Below are 15,958 nucleotides of genomic sequence, written 5' to 3'. Positions count from 1 at the left end.
GTTGAAAAGGCGAGGGCAGATAGCCTAAAGAAACATCCCACGTTCTGGATTTGTCAGTCTGCTTCTTCACAGTGCCATTTAACTTGTGGCTCTATCTCCCTTACTTCTCTTTAACTGAAAGTGAGTGCTCAACCTTGGCTGCGCACCGAAATCACCTGAGGAGTTTTTAAAAATAGTGATGCTTGTTTTCCCCGCTAAGAGATTCTAATTTCATTGGTCTAGGGCAGTGGTCCTTAAACTTTCAGCAGGCACCAGATCATCCGAAGGACTTGTTAAATGCAGATTGCTGGGCCCCACACCCAGAGAATCTGATTCAGTATGTCTGGGGTGGGACCTGAGCATTTGCATTCACAGCAAGTACCAGCTGTTGCTCCTGCTGGTTTGGTGAACACACTTTGAGAACCGTTGATCTCTCATGAGGTTTGGCTAAAATATTGTAACTGCTATTGATGTGCAGCCTGGCTTGAGAACCACTGAGCTAATGGTTTCAGCCAGCAGTGATCTTTGTCTGGCTGCATTATTTCATTAGGGGTTTTGCAAAATGATGTTTTTTTTAATATCGGTCCTTCCACCACATTTGCTCGAAGTTTTCTTTAAAGAGGAACTTTCCAGGGGACTTCCCTGGTGGTCCAGTGGTTAAGACTACACGTTTCCACTCCAGGAGACACAGGTTCAATCCCTGGTCGGGGAACTAAGATCCTACATGCCGCGAGGCGTGGCCAAAAAAAAAAAAAAAAAAAGAGGAGCTTTTCAAAGAGATTCTTTTAATGATTAAGTTTTAAATTTGGAAAGGAGCCCTTAAAATTAAATGTATGTGTCAGTCCTCTTTCTAGGCATGTACACCTAGAAAAAAGGTCAGAACAAAATATGCCAAAATAATAAGAGTATCTCTGGGTGGTGAAATTGTGTGTAATTGTATTTCTTACATTTTCTAATGTATAAATAGGACCTTTAAAATCAGAAAGAAAAAAAAAATATATATATGTTATAAAAAATAGTTTCTTAAATATCAAATAAAGAGAAAATTTCTTCTCTCCAAAATATTTTTGTCTTTAAGGAAGCCATTTTCATTGCTATGTCTCTTATTAATATCTTTTTTAAAAATTATTATTATTATTATTATATATATATTTTTGGCTGTGTTGGGTGTTTGTTGCTGCACTCGGGCTTTCTCTAGTTGCGGGGAGCGGGGCCTAGTCTTCGGTGTGGTGCGTGAGCTTCTCATTGCGGTGGCTTCTCTTGTTGCAGAGCACGGGCTCTAGGTGCGCGGGCTTCAGTAGTTGTGGTGCACGGGCTCAGTAGTTGTGGCGCACGGGCTCCGTAGTTGTGGCTTGCAGGCTCTAGAGCGTAGGCTCAGTAGTTGTGGTGCACGGGCTTAGTTGCTCTGCAGCATGTGGGATCTTCCTGGACCAGGGCTCGAACCAGTATCCCCTGCATTGGCAGTCGGATTCTTAACCACTGAGCCACCAGGGAAGTCCCTCTAATTAATATCTTTTGAATAAACAGCGAGTCAGCCTGTTTCTCATAGCACCCTACACCTCTGTGGTGTTTGTTTTGTGTCCCTCCCACGTTAACACCCCTTTGGCATTGTTCTGTCCTGAGGTTTTGAAAGAGTGAACACAGAGAGGGGGCAGGAGATTGTCATCACCATGGAGAGACACAACCCAGTGGGTTCCAGTTTCATTGTTTGCCATGTTCCCTGGGTGCTTCTTAGGCAGAGACTCTTCTCAGGAATGGTCTCCATTCTCAGGGACCTAAGGGACTGAAATCCATCTCGTTCTGCTCTTTGTTCTGGTGATTAGAATGTGGGGTTCTCCACCTTGGGCAACAATGCATAGGATTGGAGGAAGACAGTTTAGTTTCTAATCTGTTTTCAGCATTTTGGAAGTTAATGAGCTGGCTTAGCAGTACCAGTGGCCCTCCCAAAATACTTCACTTAGCACGTGTTCACTCCAGCATAGCCCAGGCATTGCCTTCCTCTTTAGTCCTTTCACCTCCTCAAGCTGCTACTCCTTGGGCATAAGTGAGCTTTCCATATTCCTAGGACAGACCTGTCAGCATACCTGAGAGTGTTTGTCTATCTCAGGCAGAACCAAGTGTCATTCATGTCTGTACCCCAGCTCTTTGTATGATGCTAGGCCCACAGTGCCTGCTCAGCAAATGTTTGCTGAGTGACTTGACCCTTACCTATTACTTACTTCACGTGGGACCAGATAGCCAACACCCCATTCGTATTCTTTCTCCATCTATTCACCCGTGTATGTGTGCTCTTACAGGCATCTTATTATAGAAAACTTCATCCCTCTGGAAGAAAAAAGTAAAATTATGAATAGATCCTTCTTTGATGAAGAGGAAGATCATTGGAAATTACATCCTATAACCAGACTGGAGTAAGTCACAAATGACTTCAAGTAGACTTTAAGGTGGGGAGGAGGGAAAGAATGTTGATAAGCTGGGCTTGGCCAGAGAGGTATGGTAAGAACACAGTTTGATCCATTTAAACTTGGAACCAGTTGCAGGTCTTTGTGGCTGCCATAAGTCCATGAGGTAAAAGTTTGGTGATGAGTATGGTATTAGGAATTGGGAGACTTTATCACAGTGAACTAATGACCTTTCCCAAGTTCCTGCTTTTCAGCTCCCCCAGCTGTCAAGTGAAACGTGCTGGGCCAAGGGAGGGGCGGTACATAGGTGTTCTCTTACGTGTCAGTCTGGCAATGTGGAGAAGGATTCTCAGTCTGCATCTGGATTCCGCTGGAAAGATGGGAGATGTCTGCCAAGGCTGTGGGGGTGGAGAGTGTCTACAGCTAGGCTTCGTGCCTGCCGTCTAAGAACTGGAGAATGACTCAGGGCCCTTCCAGCTTAAGAGATGCGTGATGCTCACACTTGAATCAGAAAGCCACTCCAGCAGAAAATAGAAGCAGCTCCTGCCCCGTTTACATGTCAGCCATCAGTCCGGGGAGTTTCTTGCTTCAGGTTCTAGCTAAAGAAGGCTCAGTTTTCTGTTCCACAGTACCGATCCTGGGGCTGTGGAACACGCGCCAGCCAGGGCTTTGACCACCACAGTCCCTTTCCAGGAATCAACAGATGATGAAGCGGCCAGTATCAGCTGTGGGATACAAGAGACCATTGAGCCAGCACGCAAGAATGTCCATGATGATTCGTCCAGAGGCTCGATATAGGGTGAGAAGATTGTACTCGCGTTTCTCTCTCCTCTCTCTTAGAAGAGATTAGATTTATGTAAACCCTTAGGCACCGGTCTGCAAAGTCACAGTTTGTATCCTCTTTCCAGAGGGACCTGAGGACAGTTATATTAATAATAACAATTATAACAAATAATAGATAAATATAATTAATAAATAACAAATGATAGTAAATAAAAAGGTAAAAGAGAATGAGATTTAGCAAATCAGGAGGGAAGGAGGAGAGTCCAAACATACTGTCCATGTAGCCAATAATGAGCTTCAGAATGGCCTCGCGGGGAGTTGGGAAAGAAAGTAGACGTCTAGTAACAGGAGATGGAAATGCGTTAAAGAGCTGACGGTCCTTCCATTTAACATAATGTATGTGAGTCAAGTAGTTATTTGAAGTGACATAATTGATGACTATTTAATGACCCAAACGTATTTTACAATAAAAATACTGTACAGGCTTCTGTTGATAAGCACTTGCTGTGTGCCAGGCGCTGTACTCAGCACTTTGCTGCTTTCTCTGATTGAGCCCTCTCACCTACTCTGTTCGGTCAGTCCTGTGGCTTAAAGGTCAGGTAGCTGGTAAGTGGATGAATCAGGAGACACGTGTGTTTTTAAGTTATAGAGCAATTGGTACTGGAAGTGTATATATGAATTAAAAAATCTGGTGCGAAGTAGATCAAAATGTGAACTGGTTGTCGCTGGTTAATGGAAGTGAACTCATTTTAAAATTTCTTGTTTTTGCTTATCTGTATTTTCTAACTATCAATGGGGAACTGGTATGACTTTTATTTATTTATCTATTTAGGCCGCACTACGTGGCTTATGGGATCGTAGTTCCCCGACCAGGGATCGAACCTGGACCACAACAATGAAAGCACCAAGTCCTAACCACTGGACCGCCAGGGAATTCCCTATATTACAATGAAAGATTTTCACTTAAAAATTTTTAAATGTTTTTGAATCTCCCTTAGCAGCCAGAGCAAAACAGATTAGGATTAGTTAGCTCCTCAGGCACTGTTCTTCCTGGCATTGAGTTATTTTACATAAAGAAAACAAAAGCAAAAAAGATGTATTAGGTGTGGCTTTATGTAGTGGAAGATGAGTGACGTGTCACACAGAATCCTCAGAAACTTTTTTCTAGCAGTTTCAGAGAGTGCATACCTTGCCGGTTATTTCATGTCTTAAGCCAAAAACATGATTTTAAAGCCTACAAATCAAATATGTGGGTTTCCAGGGGGCTTACCTTGATCTAAAGGTAGAATTTAAAGCAGTGGCTCTCAGATGATTTTTAGCAATAGACCGGCTCCATTAAGAGAAATGTTATGCCGTATCTCAACATATAAAATTGATCAGTGGAGCCACGCCATTCTTTCCCCCACCTTCTCCCAGCTGGGGCCCCTCGTGCCCCCTCTGGGGCCCTGGGGCTTGACCTCCACTGCGTGGGAGGAGCTAGAGGGGAAGATGTGGAACCATGGGTGTTCTTCCCTCTTCACACTCAACTTGGTATTTAGGAGCTAGGTAAAGGCCCACCGCCGGGTATCAAGTGAGGGAATCCATCTCCAAGGCCAGTTATGAGGCAGGGCCCAGTCTGATTTTTAAAATGTGGTAATAAGCACGTATACTGCCACACACACACCCTCCACATATATACACCATACCTGCCTCCTTCCCTCTGCAACCAAAAAGTTCATCAAAGCTGCCGTAGGTGGGGAGATTATTGGTGACTACTGTTTTCTTCTGCGTATCTTTTTGTATTTTCACGTTGTCTACAATAAATGGGTTTTACTTAATTTATTCTTTTCCCCTGATTATTCCCCTTAGGATAGAATACATGTTCACTGTTGTTGTTGTTGTTGTTTTTTTTTAAAAAAGGAAAATAGAGAAAAGCATAGAGAAGAAAATAAAAAATCATCTGTAATTGCACCAGGAAAAAAGTTATAAAACTACATCACTTCTTCCAGGCAGGCCCTTGATCGGCTTTGAGTAGCATGAAATTTGCGGTTCTGTTCTTGGGTTTAGATTGCTTGAACTCTCTTTGTGTGATTGGAGGCCATCCTAGCTGGTCTTGGCTCTGCTTCTGCAGGCAGAAAACATCGTGCTGCTGGAGCTGGACATGCCCAGCCGGACCACCAGAGACTACGAGGGGCCCGCCATTGCCCCCAAAGTCCAGGCTGCATTGGATGCGGCTCTGCAGGATGAAGATGAGATACAGGTGGATGCATCATCCTTTGAAAGCACTGCAAATAAGAAACCCAAGGCCAGGTGAGTGGCTTTTGGCGACCTATGTTTGAACAGAACATGTTTGAACAAGGACAAATGAGGGGAGAGGGTGGCAAAAGTGCTTGTTTATCATGGAAGTAAGTGGCAGAGCCAGAGTTAACCTAGGTCTATCTGAATCCACAACCCAGGCTCTGAGCCTCAGTTTAAATGACCAAGGATTTAATTTGGTGCTAAATTAGAAATTCTATCTTATTAAATTCTGGATTTGAAGTTTAAGGAAAATAATTGAGTGGAAAACCAAAAAAGGAGTGAATTCTACTTGCAAACTTAGTATTTTTTACCAGTTTGGAGAAGACAGTCAAAATATGATTTTAATGGAATAACAATTGCTGAGAATCAGAGTCCCTCCCCTGAGATCGCACTCCTCCGTTGGCAGGTTGTGTTGGCCATTGAAGAGGGGCAGGCTGTGCCAGTCTCTGGTGGTTTTACAATTGAAAGTCCCCTGAGGCAAGGCCACCTTGAGATGTAATGGCATTTGATGGGAAAGGAATCTGATCTGTGTCAGAGACGGGATGTGTAACGTACATATGTGCTTGACTTTTGCAGGCCTAAAAGTGGAAGGAAGTCGGGATCCTCCTCCTCTTCCTCAGGAACCCCCGCATCTCAGCTTTATCCACAGTCTCGGGGGCTGGTTCCAAAGTAAACCCACTTCCTCCTCTCCCAGGGTATAAACAGCGTTTGCCTGAGAGAAGAGACAAGCAAAAACCTGCAGAGAGGACTCGAGCCCAAACTCAGAACCATTCCCCTGGGGAGAAGCGATGGCTTCTTTGCAGATTAACCAACTTAATCTGGTTGAAACATGCTGGTCATAATCTGGCACTCAGCTCCTCTGGGAACCGTCCTTTAATTAGCATCTCAGAAATGCATGGGTAAGGTAAAGCGCGACAGCCGAAGTGGAAAGCAAGAGAATGACCAGTGACCTTGCTTCCCTTCTCCCTTGCCTCCTTCTCCTCTCCCTTCCCTCCTTCTCCTCTCCCTTCCCTTGCCCTCCCACCCTCTCCCCTCTCCTTTCTAGCCTGTTCTTTACACTGGGCTCCCTTCTTGTTGAACAGTAGGGCAGAATCAGGAGTCACCTCTGCAGGGCCAAGTCTTTGGAGGCTCAGGATAAAATGATACTGAGGTTGGAAAGCGAAAGCCCTAGAACTTGAACAGGTGCTTGTTTTTGTAGGTAGAAATGAGAAATCTCATTTGGAGCCAAGCCTCCGAGGGGCACGGTCCATGCCCCTCAGTAAGAAGTGGATCTCCCTTTGGGATCTGCTGAAGGAGCAAATGTTTACCAAGGAAGCTACCGACTTCTGCTCCAGAAGGATTCAATGTCAGAGGCAATAGAAATAACATTCCCTTTGCCTCCTTGGAGAGTTTAGGGAAACAGCTTCTTTAAAACCTCAAAACCATGACCATCTTGTCAAAGACGTAAATCTGTAAGTTGATGCCATGTCCATACACCGTGTCACTTTACTCTTCATTTGTCACCATTTTCCCCATTCACGCATACTCTGAGCGTCCCTGCCTGGGCCCATCCTCTGCCTCCAGAGCATGCTCTGCAGTGGGCCTGTTTTGTGGGAGAAGGGAGGCTGGCTCTGCCTTCTCTGATGGGACGAGAGCTGGGGGGACGAGACACATAGTGGCACTTTTGCATCCCCCGTTTTGTTCTATATTTGCATAGAGAGCATTGGGGTGACTAGGCAGGTCAAGAGTCAAGAGGCTTGGTGCATTGGCAAGGGAAGACATAACAGATGGAAGCAGAGGAATCTTGCCTGCCTTCAGCAGAAAACTCACCTAATCCTAGAACTGTGGCTCTTCTCAGGCAGAGCCAAAGGTGGTGGCGAGGTGTGGCTGTGCGATCGAATAGGCTCAGAGGAGAGAGTTAGGAAGTTCCGTTTACATATACTAGTTTGGTTTGTAAGTTTTAGTTCTTTGTATTATTGAAATTCAAAGCTTCATTTTACGTTGGTCATTAGGTGAATGTTACTCATTTCCCCTTAAGAGAAGCTCATAAGTGTGTGCAGGTGTGCAAGCACAAGGGTGCCTGTGTTCTTCCAGTGTGTCCGTGTGTGTTTGTAAGAGAGAGACCAAGAACTTGTCCGACTTTAGAAATATGCTACCGTGCAGTTGTTGCCTTTGTCTGTATTAACGGCCCGTTGAATGATTAATCCAGGCTGGAAGCTCCCACGTGGGTGTCTGAGTCTACGAGCCAAGCCTGAGGGGACAATATGCGTCCCCAGTCAGCCATACCGGCGCACCTTGCTGGCACGGTGCCTCGGGAAGGTGGCGACTCAGGTGGGCCTTGAGTTATACTTTAACTCAGCTGCTCAGTTCCCAGGGCACATTTCTGGATCAGAACCCGTGGGAAAGAGGAGGTACCAAGTGCAATGTCTTAGTGCTCTACAAATGGAGCTCTTTCGTCTGACAGCTTGTCTCCTTTTTATAACCATTCTTTCTGAACCCAGGGCCCTTTTCAGCAATTCCCAGAGCATAATGGAGGCATCCCTCATCTTTCTCGGGATCGAACTCTGCTTCTTTATTATTTACTAAGAATTCACCTGTTTGAACAGGAACCATATAATGAGGTGGGTAGCCTAAGATGGTGACCTGCCGGTTACACCTGTCTCTTGCACCACATTTCCTCGAAGCTAGTCTGAATTCTCTAGGCTGAACATATTCATCTGGCAAATCTGAGAACTGAAAATTGCAGATAACACTGTAGCTGAATACTGATGTCTCGAGGTGGCTATTCTGACCACAGGTGGTTGAGTGACCATAGAACTTTTCTAAGAAGGCAAAAGAAGAAAGCCAAGTTGACAGGCAGGATTATGAAAACAGGCTTGCCTTGTACTTGGCTGTGTTCATCTGGTGGTCTGTGAAACGAAGTAGAAGAACACCTGGGTGGAGGTGAAGCCGTCCCGTCCCAGAGCAGTCTCCGGTGCTTTTCTTCTCTCAAAATGGATCCAAGAAATATTCGAATAGAGTAGACAGTAGAATGTCATGCTGCCACCGGAAAGCTGCTGCTTTGGGCTCTGAATTGAGCCAAATGTGTAGACCTACCAAGTCGACTGAGGGACCTGGTTTTCATGTCTGTAGTCATGCTAGAATGTTCCAAGCCATCTGAGGGCCTTCAAGTCAGCAGCAGCTAATGAAGTCTGGCAGCAAGTCTAACAGGATTTAAGAGGCTCATCTGAGAGAAGGAGTTTGACGGAGTGTGCAACCCCCTTCAGTGAGGTCCCTTTTGCTCTGATTGGTAGGAATGTATCTGGCTTCAGATTTCAAATCCCATGTCTCCCAGGCCCCTGAATTCAGAACCCAAGGCCACAAATCATAGGCATGAAGCACTTTCTTAAGACTCCGCCCTAATATTGGATTGTCCTCCGTCGAATGCCTGCATGCTGCTTGAATCTCACCACCCGCACCTCCACGACCAAGGGCGTCAGAGAGTTCTGCAGCTCAGGCGTGGGCCATGCCCCACTTCTGTCTTACTCTTGTTAAGTCCTCCTTCACTGAATGTAGAATCGTTGCCAGGTTTCTGAGAAGCGTCGATTCCCTGTTAACGTGGGATATCAGTTCTGCCTCACATTTCCCACTTGAGGTCGAGGCTCACTGCAAACAACGCCTTGGGCCATCTCAGCGCCATCAGTGGACGAAAAGGGGGCTATTAATATTCTCTAAAAGCCATAATCGGAATGCTCAAAGGGACCTGGATAAGAAGAGTGGGCCTGGCTATTGTCTGTCATGCAAGGTTTTGTCTTGTACTGTTCAGAAATCTGCCCCCCTTCTCCCCACCCTTTTTTCTTGAATGAAATGCTTTTGAGGTTAATTATGAAAGGAGTGATCCTGGGGCAGGCAGGAGGCGGTGGGCTTTATGGCTCCTTGGAGTTAATATTGATCTTGACCTTCTCTTTGGCTACCTTTAGACAAAGAATATGCCAATACTTGGGGCTCTAATTTTACAACTGATATTTATTTGTATCATCTCTTTGTCTAGGAATGTAAAAGTGATTCTAAACTAAGATGTGTAATAAAAATCAATCAGATTTATTGTACTTACAAAAAGGTGTCCTCATAAATGACTAACGTTTTTGAAAATGACTTGCCTGTGGCTGACACACTGCCAATTTCTTTAAACATTTGAATTTTTCTAGTGAAAGGAGGGTGGGAATGGAAAATGAAGATTGAGTTGGAATGTTGGCATTTTAAAAATATAGCAATGAGGTAAAGGGACATGAAATGAAGAAAGAGTGACGAGTGCTTCTCGTGTTTTTCCATGAAGGTTCCTGAGACAGGCATGAAATTTCTTTTAATTTCTGTGTTTTGTTTTTTATGTTTCTTTAAATTTATTACATATTATACTTTAAAATGTATATCTTTTTTTTTAACAGATTATTTTTTTTTAATTAATTAATTTATTTATTTTTGGCTGTGTTGGGTCCTTGTTTCTGTGCGAGGGCTTTCTCTAGTTGTGGCAAGCGGGGGCCACTCCTCATCGCGGTGCGCGGGCCTCTCACTGTCGCTGCCTCTCTTGTTGCGGAGTACAGGCTCCAGACGCGCAGGCTCAGTAGTTGTGGCGCACGGGCCTAGTTGCTCCGCGGCATGTGGGATCTTCCCAGACCAGGGCTTGAACCCGTGTCCCCTGCATCGGCAGGCAGATTCTCAACCACTGCGCCACCAGGGAAGCTCCCTATATCTTTTTTTAACACAGAAATATTTCATATGTTATTTACCATCAAGAGAAAAAATACCAGAAGTGGGCCACTTGTTGGTCTTATGGTTTCTCATATGCTCAGGCCTGCTGGCGTGTCCCCCTGGGGGTCATGTACCCTGTCTGAGGAGTGGGGACTCAGTAGAAGGAGCTCAGACCGTGGACTCCGAGCTGGGCTTGAATCCTGGTTGTGCCTCTGCTTACTAGCTGTGTGACTATGAGGAATTTAGTTTACCTCTCTGAACCTTGGGGTCCTTGTCTGTAAAATAGGGCCAGTAATCCCCACCTGGCAGGGCCGTTGTGGAGGATTAGCATTACATTTAAAGCAACAAGTACTCAAGTATGTGGATGAGAGCAGACATTTTAAAATGTGGTTATTAGGAATTCCCTGGTGGTCCAGTGATTAGGACTCCATGCTTTCACTGCCGTGGTCCGGGTTCAATCCCTGGTTGGGGAACTAAGAGCCCACAAGCCACGCGGTATGGCCAAAAAATAATAAAAATAATAAAATATGGTTATTGCTGTGACAGGACCCTGTGTTCAGAAGACACCATGAACAATTTGTATCCTAAGAAACTAGAAGCTAGTACTGGGCATATTATGTTTAGAAAACCCTAGGCCTCTATAGAAAATCTGCTAATCACTTAACAAATACATGTTGAGTACCTACTATGTGCCATGCTGTTCTGGGCACTGGATATAGAGATGTGAGCAACATGGTCCCTGCCTGCATGGAGCTTGTGCTTTAATGGGGAGGGAGGCAGGGTAAATGGTAACCTAATGCACACAAAAGTATAATTACAAATCATGACAAATGCCGTGAAGTGATATTATAAGACATTATGAGAGAGTAATAGGGGCCTAATTTAGATTGGGCGAGTAAAGAAGGGAAGGGCTTTCTGGAGTAATGGCATAAAGTGAGATTTAGAGGACAAGGAGTTATCTGGACAAGAAAGTAAGGAAGGGAATTTGTTTAAAGAGGGAACAACGTTTGTGAAGGCCTCGTGTAACAGACAAGTAGAATTTCACAGGAAGTTATCTGCAGTCCTTTTTTACCCTCACTAGGGGGAAGCATGGAGAACTACTATAGAGTAGAATTTAGTAGAGGACTTTAAAAATATATATACCAACAAGAAATGTAAAGAGCACAGAGAAGACGGTGGCCTATGTGATCAGGCAAATGATTCTTAACTCTTCATAAGATGGCCTCAAACTATGTGTAATATCCCTATAGCCCCCTTTCTTTCCAAAATGAGTTAGATTAGCTTAGCTTGTATAATTATTGGTTGAGAACAGATCAAAACTCATTAGCCAGAAAGCAAGGGTTCAGAGTGTGATTTGAAGAATTATGAGTGTGTTCTTGAAAGTGGCAGAAATCTGGGTGGGTCAGGGGCTAAATATCAGGGGAGGTACAGGGCAGGGTTGCCGGGCAACTTGGAAATTCCTGCTGACTCACCAAGTTGTCTTCTCATCTTCCGGGTTGTTTAAAAAAAAAAAAAAAAAAATCAAGAAACTACTCAAACCTTGTGTGATGTAGTAAGAAATATGTAGGGTCTTTATCCCCCCAAAACTTCTACAACTCTTGAAATTTCCTGAGTGATAAGAGTACCTTTTGGTATTCCTAACAAGCCCCTTTCAACCATACCTGAGCTTATGCTAATAAAGTGACCCATGGATAGCTTCAGGATGGAGGCTGGTTGCCAGAGGAACCTGATCTCCAGGGAGGGGAGAGGAACTGTAGATTGAGTTAATCACCAATAGTCAATGATTCAATCAATCGTGCCTACCTAATGGAACCTCCATAAAAGCCCCTAAACGATGGGGGTTTGGAGCGCTTCCAGGTTGGCGAATGCACGAAGGTGCTGGGAGGATGGCATGCCCGAAAAGGGCACAGAGGCTCCGTGTTCTTCCCCCAACCTTGCACTATGCATTTCTTCCATTTGGATGTTCCTGAGTTGCATCCTTTATAGTAAACCGGTAATAGTAGCTACAGTGCTTTCCTGAGTTCTGTGAGCCATTCATTCTAGTAATTATTTAACCTGAGGACAGGACTGTGGAAACCCTCGACAGTTACAGCTGGTTGGTCAGAGGTACAGGTGGCAACCTGGGACTTTGGACTAGCATCTGAAGTGGGGGCAGTCTTGTGGGACCGAGTCCTTAAATACTGGGAGTTAGTGTCAGTACTGAATTGAATTGTAGGACACCCACTTGGTGTCTGGAGAATCAGAGACTTAATTATCGGGTGGAGGGAGAAAACCCATACATTTCATCATCAGAAGTACTGTGAATAAAAACAGTTGACCTTGGAAACTGTTTTGAACTTCACACTGGTATTTTGTCTCGGGGCGCGTGATTTTGGCAGGTCCTTTTGTACTAGAGTTGCCATCTGATTGAATTTTACCCTGAGAATCTGGTCTCCAAGGACTATGCGGTGGTCACATCTGCCAACTGGGTTGTCGGTGGCATTTATCAAGGACGTAACTGTAGCTCTCACAGCTGCTCCTGTTTCATCCTCTGTTTCTATCAGCAGCCTGTGGTAAACCGTCCCCGGGTGCTTCGGTTAGGCGAGCTGACGGGGGACTGGCTTTTGGGGCGGGGCAACGGGCAGAGAGCGAGGTGGCTCACCCGCATGGCTGGGGACAGTGCAGCCCACAGGAACTTGTTGAATGCTTGTTGAGTGCCAGGTGTCTTGCTCTGCACGGGAGACAGAGAGGAGTGAAATGCTCTCCAGCCCTTCTGAGGCGGGGAGAGACAAAAACACCGAAGGACGGTGATTCAGAGTGGTTAGGACCTCCGAGAAGGCCGGCCTCCTCTCCTCCCGCTGCTCTCCCGGGCCTTCTTTTGGTTCTGGGTTATGCCAAGCGCTTTCATGCCGTGACACCTTCACATGCGCTGTGCCCTCTCTCTGGAAATTTCTCTCCACTCTTTGCTTGGCTCACTCGTACTCATTGATCAGGTACCAGTTTAATGTCATCTCTTCCAAGAAGCCTTCCCCAACCATCCATTCTGGTTTCCCCCCATCTCCACCTGGCTGTGTGGTGTCTCTCACTAAGTAAACCGTGCTTCCTTCTTAGCCCTTTCCCCAACTTGCAATGAATGTATTTCTTTGCGTTGGTCTCCCCCACTAGACAATAAGTTCCCTGAGGGCATGTCCTGTTGTCTTCTTAGGTTTGACACTTAGATGGATCAGATGGTTGGATCGGTGCTGACACCCACAGCTCAGGACGGAGTGTTTTCTGTCAGAGGAAGGAGTGACAGGACAGGAGAGGTGGAGGAAGGCTTCACAGAGGAGGTCGCATTTGAGCGGTGCTCCTGAATATTGGGTAGGGTTTCACCTGCCTGAGAGGAGGGAAGGACATGCCAGACGAAGGCAACAGCATGAACGAGACACGGGGCTCATGCTGGGGAACCCGAGGCCTGGAGTGCTGGGAGTGGAGAGTGAGAAGGGGTTCAACTCCAAGGCACAGCCTGTAGATAGAGGGGCAGCCCTCGGAGGCTTTTGGGGGTGTTTGTCGGGGGCGGGGGTGACGCCCAGCCCTATTTCTTGCACTCCAGCGTTTTCTCCTTAAGCCAGCCTCTCATGCTACTATTTCTCTCTGAGATAACAGGAAGCAATTTCACTAAGTGCTCCTTTAAGTTTGCCTGCTGTTCACACAGGTTTTCTGGGCTCGGTTGGCAAATTCCATTCTGCAAGGAGCTTTCCCTGGCACAGCTCAGAACCCAAGGCATTCCAAGGGTTGACTGTGGCTTGGTTCCTTAGGAATGGGGCTGAGGCATTTTTCAGGGTAGCAGAATGGAAGGTGGTTCCTTTGCTACGTTTAAGAACAGAGAAATTAAACTTCTGCCATTGGTTTTGAAATTCATCTTCTTTGGCCAGTGAACAAAAGATTTACATAATGCTGTTCAAACTCTGTGCCAGATGTCATGGGCTACATATGGCTCAGGGCTTCCGGAGCTCCCATTCTGGTAGGGAGGTATCGTCATTCACAAATACGTACAATTCAAAGTGATCCGTGGCTCAGATCCGGCGCTCAGAGCGTGCTTGGGGGCAGGGGGCGGGGGGCGCAGATTTCCGAGGGGGGTGTGTTCAATGCAGTGATCCGTCTTCTTTGCTTGGTTGTCCTGGGGCAGTGAGAAGAGCCAGGGCTTTAGCGCCAGATTCCTTTCTTCATTCTTCTGAGTACCTACCATGTTGTGGGCATTGTTCTAGTCCTCGGGATCCAGGATGAAGCTCCTGCTCCCAGGGGTGGCACATTCTAGTGGGGGAGACAGATGGTTAACAAAGAAGAATGGACTGTCAGGTGGTCAGAGGTGCCCTGAAGGACAGCAAGGCAGGGCAGGGGTTAGAGAGTGAAGAGCTGGGGGTGGTGGCTGGGTTAGGTTGGGAGGTTGGGAGGTCGGCCGGGGCTTCTCTGCAGTGGTGACATGCTCTCTTCAAGCAGAGGCCTGAGTGAAACTGGGGAGCAAGCGTGTAGGTATCTGGCACTGGGAGGAAGAGTATTCCAGGGAAATGGAACCACGGTGCAGAGGCCTGGCGGTGGGGTTGTGTTTGGGGACAGCAAAGTGTGGCTAGTGGGGCAGTGGGGTTGGACAGGTGGGGGGGGACCAAGGCTGAATTGTAAGTGAATTTTATTTTTAGACCATTGGAGGCTTTTAAGCAAAAGAGGTGGAGAGCAAGAGAGGGAAATCCGACAGGAATGCTTAAAAGGATCCCTCTGGCTGCGCTGTGGAGAACAGAGCAGAGGGAGCAAGGGGAGAGGAAGGAGACTGCCTAGAAGGGGTGCGGTGGTTGGGAGGGGAGGTGGTGGCTTGGACCAGGCAGTGGGAACGGCGGAGAGAAGTGGTAACATGTCTTAAGATGCATGCTGATTGCTGATAACTGTATGTGAGAGGTGAGAGACAAAGAAGAGGCAACAGTAGCTCCAGAGTTTTTGATCTGAAGCTGGTGAAAATTCCACCTCTGCCACTTCCTTCCATGTGCCCCCCCGGCCCGCTTTTAATATAAAAGGCTTTATTAAGATATAATTCACCTACCACGCAATTTGCCCATTAAAGTGTCTAATTCATTGGTTTTTAGTATATTCGCCTAGCTGTGCAATCATCGCCACTACCAATTTTAAAACATTTTCATCACCCACAAAAGTACCCATTAACTGCCACTCCCCATTTCCTCCCAACCACACAGCCCTAGGCAACCACTAATCTACTCTCTATCTCATCTGTCTGGTGCTTTTAGGGTCTCAGAACTCCCCGTTTCCTCATCCGTAACTTCACAGGGTGATTGTGAGGTTGAAAAGAGAACGTGAAAAGAATACAGGAGAGCATGCCTAACAGGCCAGGCCGAGTGGCCTTGGCCTTAGTAAGTGCTCCGGAAATCCCAGCCCTCCCCCACTGCTCTGACTCCTGCTTTGCCATCTTACGAAGGCAGCGTGGGCAGTGGTGAAACGCGTGGGCACTGGACCCAGACTGCTAGATTGTGAATTCTGAACTCACCATTGACTAGTTGTATGATTATTGCAAAGTTTTTTTTAACCTCCCTGGGGCTTCCGATTCCTCAACTACCAGAAAGGCATCATAGCAAGTACTTCCTAAGTTGCTCTGAGTCAAAATGTGTGAAGCACTGGGAACAGTGCCTGGCCTGTAGCAAGTACTCAGTGAGTGGCTATCATTATTAGTCAAGTAAGGAGCAGGCAGGTGGCGGCTCCCAACGTCAAGGCCAGAAATGGACATTTCTGAATCCAGGCTGTTGCAGGGGTAATGGGGAGAGAGAGAGAGAGACCACGGATGTATTTTT

At 46.3% G+C, this 15,958-nt stretch overlaps 1 protein-coding gene across 3 annotated transcripts in view; it reads left to right on the top strand.

Moving 5' to 3' along the window:
• KIF3B (kinesin family member 3B) overlaps positions 1-9,499 on the top strand; it is a 37,464-nt gene extending 27,965 nt beyond the window's left edge. For all 3 annotated transcript variants that reach the window (XM_068565713.1, XM_068565714.1, XM_068565712.1), the window contains 4 exons: positions 2,277-2,390; positions 3,075-3,180; positions 5,275-5,453; positions 6,018-9,499. In XM_068565713.1, the coding sequence (XP_068421814.1) occupies positions 2,277-2,390; positions 3,075-3,180; positions 5,275-5,453; positions 6,018-6,114 (496 nt within the window). In that variant the 3' untranslated portion in view covers positions 6,115-9,499. The remainder of the gene's footprint in view (positions 1-2,276; positions 2,391-3,074; positions 3,181-5,274; positions 5,454-6,017) is intronic.
• Positions 9,500-15,958: the final 6,459 nt, after the last annotated feature.

Source organism: Eschrichtius robustus, chromosome 16 (assembly GCF_028021215.1).
Source record: "Eschrichtius robustus isolate mEscRob2 chromosome 16, mEscRob2.pri, whole genome shotgun sequence".
Classification (NCBI taxonomy): Eukaryota; Metazoa; Chordata; class Mammalia; order Artiodactyla; family Eschrichtiidae; genus Eschrichtius; species Eschrichtius robustus.
Note: the sequence above shows the minus strand (reverse complement) of the source record. Positions and strands in the feature narration are given on the sequence as shown.